Raw genomic sequence first — 6,394 nt, 5'->3', positions numbered from 1 at the left:
TGGGTAATTTTTTTTGTTTTTTTTTTTTTTTTTTTTTGAGACGGAGTCTCGCTCTGCCGCCCAGGCTGGAGTGCAGTGGCTGATCTCAGCTCACTGCCAGCTCTGCCTCCCGGGTTTACGCCATTCTCCTGCCTCAGCCTCCCGAGTAGCTGGGATTACAGGCGCCCGCCACCTCGCCCGGCTAGTTTTTTTGTATTTTTTTAGTAGAGATGGGGTTTCACCGTGTTCGCCAGGATGGTCTCGATCTCCTGACCTCATGATCCGCCCGTCTCGGCCTCCCAAAGTGCTGGGCTTGAGCCACCGCGCCCGGCCAATTTTGTATTTTTAGTAGAGACAGGGTTTCACCATGTTGTCCAGGCTGGTCTCAAACTCCTGGCCTCAGATGATCCACCCACCTTGGCTTCCCAAAGTGCTGGGATTACAGGTGTGAGCCACCATGCTCGGCCTGTTAGCATTTCTTGAACCTGTCCACTTCTCTCCACCTAAGCCCATCTACTTCTTACCTGGTTATGACCAGTGCCTCACAATGTATTCACTTGCCTTTCCATACCTCCTCTCTTAGCCTCACAACTCCAGTCTTGTCTTTCTCCGGTCTATCCTATTGCCAGAGTGATCTTTCAGAAACAGAAATTCACTCATGTTATTGTCCTACTTTAAACCTTCTAGTGACTCTCAGTTGCCCTTAGGTTATAATTCTAGCTTTTAGCTTGGCACAGAAATGCCTACAGAATTCTGCCCTTCTAGAACAGAGCTGGCTCTTCTCCCCACCACTCTATGCATCAGGCATAGTGCATTGCTGTAGATTCCTGCTGTGCCTTACCCTATCATGTCTCATCTTACAGCACTCTTTACTTGGCCACCTCTTCTTACTCATCTTACAGATATCAGCTGAGAAGTCATTCCTTCCAAGGCTTATTGTTCCTCAAGCACTCCAGATAAGATGCCCCTTTTTTCCTGCTCATGCAGCAGTCTAGGATAACCTTGATTATAGGAATTATTAGAGTGAATTATAATTGTCCTTGTACTTATTGGTATCTCTCATTAGAGTACCAAGTATTTTGTCTTTGAACCCCCACCAGCATTACCACTTCCATAGCTAGCTCAATGCCTGGCACATAGTTGGTGCTCAATAAATGTTTGTTGAATGAATAAAAACAAAGGTTACACTTGATATTTCTGTACACATCACATATACTGTTATGGACTACCCAGGACTCAACATCTCCACTATTAGGAGGGGACCTCAAATATAATTGTTCAGGGTTGAATGACACGAATTTCTTTATAAAACTTCCTGTTTAACAAGAAGATGAAGAAGTTCAATTTGAAGAAGAAAAAGAAATACAGTGACCTTGAGGAGTGGGGAGTAGACAGGAGGTTCTAAGAAGGGGAATAAGAGAACTGAACACATCCTGCATTTTTTTTTTTTTTTTTTTTGAGACATTCTGTCACCCAGGCTGGAATATACTGGCACAATCACGGCTCACTGCAGCCTTGACCTCCTGGGCTCAAGTAATCTGCCCACCTCAGCCTACTAAGTAGCTGGGGCTACAGGTGTGCACCACTATCCCTGGATTGTTTTATTTTATTTTTATAGAGATGGGGTCTCACTATCTTATCTTGGCTGGTCTCTAACTCCTGGGCAATTAAGTGATCCTCCTGGCTCAGCCTCCCAAAGTTTTGGGATTACAGATGTGAGCCACCTTGCCAGCCAGAATTTGCAAGAAAATAAGAGTAATCGAATATGTTAATATAGCAAACAGAGCCATTTCAATGCCTGAATTGAGACTGGGAAACAAATGAGATCACTATGACTTTCTTGGCTTGGTGGCAGGGCGGGGTGGGGTAGGGGGCAAGGACGGGGAGGTGGAGGGTCCCTGCATGGGAAAGGGGAAAGTAAATTTCATGGAGGAGGGATAAGCATTTAGAATTACCTGGTTGTCTTTATATTTTAGGCCTGTCATCATAGCTCTGTTCCCATCATAAAGGGAAAGGAAGTATGAAGGACCGAAATAAATGTCATAACTATTGAATTCAGTCTAGAAGGACCTGAATCCTTATAGCAGGTCAGGGTGGCCCTCTTGCTTAAGGTAATCCCTACAGATATGAATTTCCATAACACAGGTAGACATGCTCATGCACAGGATGGCATGTTTTTACAAGTTCATCTGGACGCAGCATGCCACTAACAGGACTGTCAGGAGGACTAATCATAGGCTGAGGCTTGGAATCAGCAGGGCCAGAGGACACAGCTCTCCCCTTTGGTAACAGAACTCAAAGTTTTTGGGCACCCAGCATGGGCCTGGCATGCAGGGGTGTCAGCCTTTTAATGGAGTTCCACCAAAGGGACTGAGGTCTTTGTCATATCAGAACAGCAAGTTTCCTGGGGACTGTCCAGGGTCCTGGGCCATCTCTGCTTTAGGGTCTATAGGCTCTCTAGGCCCTATATCTGGGGTGGGCCCATGACCCTTCTGTTTTTAATAATTTTAGTTCAGTTACCTGTTTCTACCTGGGCTTTATATGAATCTCCCCACCTTTTGTCTGCATCCACCCTTGTATTCCTTGGCCCACTTGCCTGCTCCTTTTCCACACAGGTGGTATTGCCATTTCCAAAAGGGGCAGCTATCTGCTGAATGTTCAGGTTCCCAGATCTTTTGGATTAGAGGATGCCCATGGGCCTGTCACAGGCCTCTGTAAGGCCACATGGGCTCACCTGTCTGGATGGCATTCAGGGCTGCATCCTTTTCCCACTGGAAAAGATTGTTCACCTGAGCACCAAACTCCTCTCTATGCATTGCCTTAGCCACTTCCACCAGCTCTGTCTGCTTAGCAGGGACCACTGGGCAGGCTGTGTAACCTAGGATGGGAGGGGATGAGTAACCAGGGGGAAGTGAGAAGGCCCTAAAACTAAGAGAAGGGGCCATGTCCAAGAGTAACCCAGTCTCCTCCTCCTGGGGCAAGTCAAGAACAGTGAACAGTAGTGAGAACAGGACAGGGGAGAGGACAGGTCCAATTACAGCTAACTCCTTTCTTCTTCTTCTTCTTGCCTAGTTGGTGTCCAAGTTGGGCTGTGTGATCAGTGCTGTCACTGGCATCTACTCCCTTTCCAACCTCTCCTGCTTCTTCCTCCTGCTTTTCAGATGCGTCCATTTGGACCTGGGCTGAAGGGCCTGAAGGAGAGTGTTCTGGAAGGCTCTCAGATTCAGAGAGATGGGTAGACCTCCTTGTCCATGGGACCTCATTGGAAGAAAACTCAGAGGAGAGATCTTCCTTCAAAGTATCAGAGGAAGACAGAGAGACATAGTTTCGTGATTGGGGAGGAAGAGTAAGGTGTTTCTCTGGCACCACTGAGATGGGACTATCCAATGAAGCCTCATAGGTAGGGGTCCCTGAAGGAGTCTCAGAGATGGAAGGCTCCTGATGGGTTTCAGGGGAATAGGCCTGTAAGGGGATCTGGGAAGGGGATGGCACCAAAGGGGATTCAGAGGTATGGGGTTCTAAGGGGGTCTCAGAGGTAGATGGCTCCAAGAAGCTTTCAGAGATACGGTTCTCCTGTAAGTCCTCAGCAGAGGGGTCCTTTGAAAGGGGGTGCTCCTCTGCATCCATGGTGGTATGAGGCTCTTCTGTGATCTCATCTGCTTCCATCTAGTGGTAGAACAGGGTACAGGCTTCATTAGTTTGGAAATAGAGGGCCTGCAAGTCAGGGCACAGCCCAGGGTTCGCAGTGCATTATGGAATTTGGATAAGATTCTCAGTGCACCTGAGATATAAGAGGGAAACAACATGAACTCTGGGTCTTAGAGTGTGATGCCAGGAGGTTCACCCATGTGTCCAGACCTCATATGGCATGCTGCTGTGGCTTGTTAGGGAGGTGGAACTTAAAGATTGAAAGACTGAAGTAGTTAGAATCTCATCAGTAGATGGTAGCAGAGAACCATGTCCCAGGAGGGAGTCTGAACACCGCCACTTGGCCAGTCCAAGAGCAGGGTCCTTGGCATTTCATAAAACCCTGGAGGTCAGACCATGGAGTTTTAGAGACTGGCAATACCAAGCCAAAGTTGGGGTTGGCTCCTAAGAGTGCAGGGGAATGCTATGTCGCATAAGGCAAGACTCTGCACTCAGCCTGGTTTTGTCTAAGCACCACTCACATCTTCTTCCCTTAATGATGTCATTCCTGTTCAAAGCTTCAACTACTTCCAGTTGTGTATCAATGACTCCTAAATTCAAATTTCTAACTCAGACCTTTTTTAACCTCTGTACTTCACACTCATATCCACCTGCCTGCTGGCCTTCCCTTCCCTTCCCGTCCCTTCCCTTCCCTCCCCTCTCTCCTCCCCTTCCCTTCCCTTCTCTTTTCTTTTGTGATGGAGTCTCGCTCTGTTGCCCAGACTGGAGTGCAGTGGCGCAATCTCAGTTCACTGCAACCTCCGTCTCCCGGGTTCAAGTGATTCTCCTGCCTCAGCCTCACGAGCAACTGGAATTACAAGCATGTGCCACCATGCCTGGCTAAAGTTTGTATTTTTAGTAGAGACGGGGTTTCACCATGTTGGTCAGGCTGGTCTTGAACTCCTGACCTCAGGTGATCTGCCCCACTTGGCCTCCCAAACTGCTGAGATTACAGGAGTGAGCCACCATGCTTGGCCCCTGCTGGCCATTTCTAACTGAGTGTTTCCGCAGGCATCAAAACTGAACTTTGGGAATTATCCTAGTCTTCTCCTTTTCCCTTAGACTTCATCTTCAAATAGGCACCAATAACTGTATTTCCTATCTTCTAAATATTCCCCAAATGCATTCTCTCCTCTCCCTTCCAATTTTATTCAAGTTTCATCATCTTCAGCCTTTGTGTGATAACTTTGCCCCTCTACTTCCATCTACAGCATTTTAATCCATTCACCCATTCTTTCATGGATTTATGTAACTTATACTTTTACAAAGAGACTAATCTGATGCTTTTACTGAGCCACGGTGCTAAGCTCTAGATTGAGCTGAGTCTGGGAGAAAGACTGATTAACCAACAATGGCAATACAAATAAATTGATGTTGTGCTAGGGTGAGCCTAGGATACTGTGGGGAGGGGGATATACCTAATTTATCCTGTAAGGATGTAGTCCTCCTTCCTGACCCAATCAGGATCTTTCTAAAGTGCAAACCCAACACTGGCACTTTGGGGCTTAAAAACATTCCATGACTCAGTCTAAAGGATTAAGTCCAAATGTCTTGGCCCTGGCATTCAAGGCCTGTCATCATTTTCAATACAGCCTGAGGATTCCTGCCTTAAATTTCCATGCTCCCTACTTTCCCCCCATGTTCCAGAGACACTAGATATATCACTCCTTAAACTAATCAGAGCCTTTTTGAAGTGGACGTTTGGGAAGGGAATTAGGGGCAGAAGTAGGATTATGGGGAGGAAGATGACCAGAGTCAGCTAGAGAGAAAAGGGGCCTATGGGTGGAGAACCAGAGGATAGAAGGTGAGGAAGGGGAAAGAGAAGGGGAGGAGGAAATTGGGTGGAGGAGGAGAGTAAGGATGAAAAGTACAGAATGTGGGCCAGGCATGGTGGCTCATGCCAGTAATCCCAGAACTTTGGGAGGCCAAGGCGGGTGGATCACTTGAGGTCAGGAGTTCGAGACCAGCCTGGCCAACATAGTGAAACCCCGTCTCCACGAGAAATACAAAAATTAGCCGGGCATGGTGGCCCGTGCCTGTAGTCCCAGCTACTGGGGAGGCTGAAGCAAGCAAATCACTTGAACCTGGGAGGTGGAGGTTGCAGTGAGCCCAGATTGCACCACGGCACTCCAGCCTGGGGGACAGAGCGAGACTTTGTCTCAAACAACAACAGCAACAACAACAGCAAACGACAACAAGAAGTACAGAATGTGAAGGGACTGAGGGGTGGGAGAGAGACAGAGGTCTTAGGGGGATGAGGGGGAGGGCCGTTGGAGAAACTACCTACCTCTGGGTTTTGGCTTGGTTGTTACAAGTCCTTAGGTCAAGACCTTGCCTTAGGATGACAGGGGGAGGTGTTGATCCTCAGAGAGGGAAAGCTCTTGGTTGTGGACGTGCCCCAGCTGCAGGCGCTGAGTGTTGAAATGCCTTGCCTGAAAGTCTGCTCTCTGGGGAGGGGACTTGGATATCTGCAGAACTTCGCAAAGGAGATCTGGCATAACCTGGGGAATTGGGTAGGGACAAGGGGTCCAGGGCCGATGAGGGAGGGGCTTGACTGAAGCTTCTGGAACCCGGGCCGGGAGAGAAGGCACAGGTCACCAGGGCAACTGGAACGCCTAGTAGTCTCCGTGGCAACGGCGGTCTATTCACCTCCCCGGTGGGTGCGGTCTCCTGAGGAGCTTGCATTGGGCCTCGAGGGGGCGAGCCCAGAGGGTTTACTTCTGAAAAG

At 48.4% G+C, this 6,394-nt stretch overlaps 1 protein-coding gene across 6 annotated transcripts in view; it reads right to left on the bottom strand.

Annotated features, from left to right (window-relative positions):
* FAM221B (family with sequence similarity 221 member B) overlaps positions 1-6,393 on the bottom strand; it is a 15,072-nt gene extending 8,679 nt beyond the window's left edge. For 5 of the 6 annotated variants that reach the window (XR_001882501.1, XM_017857785.1, XM_017857786.1 and 2 more), the window contains exons 1-3: positions 5,954-6,393; positions 3,018-3,645; positions 2,714-2,857 (exon numbers count right to left, since the gene is read on the bottom strand). Coding sequence is in view for 5 of the 6 variants with exons in the window: in XM_017857785.1 (XP_017713274.1) it covers positions 2,714-2,857; positions 3,018-3,645 (772 nt within the window). In the remaining variant the exon portion in view is untranslated. The remainder of the gene's footprint in view (positions 1-2,713; positions 2,858-3,017; positions 3,646-5,953) is intronic. The other variant, XM_017857784.1, reaches the window with a different exon arrangement.
* Between the last annotated feature and the right edge of the window lies 1 nt (position 6,394).

The sequence above is a fragment of the Rhinopithecus bieti genome, unplaced genomic scaffold, assembly GCF_001698545.2.
Source record: "Rhinopithecus bieti isolate Rb0 unplaced genomic scaffold, ASM169854v2 scaffold_47691, whole genome shotgun sequence".
Taxonomy (NCBI): domain Eukaryota; kingdom Metazoa; phylum Chordata; class Mammalia; order Primates; family Cercopithecidae; genus Rhinopithecus; species Rhinopithecus bieti.
The sequence above is the reverse complement of the archived record's forward strand: the minus strand, read 5'-3'. Positions and strand labels throughout refer to the sequence as shown.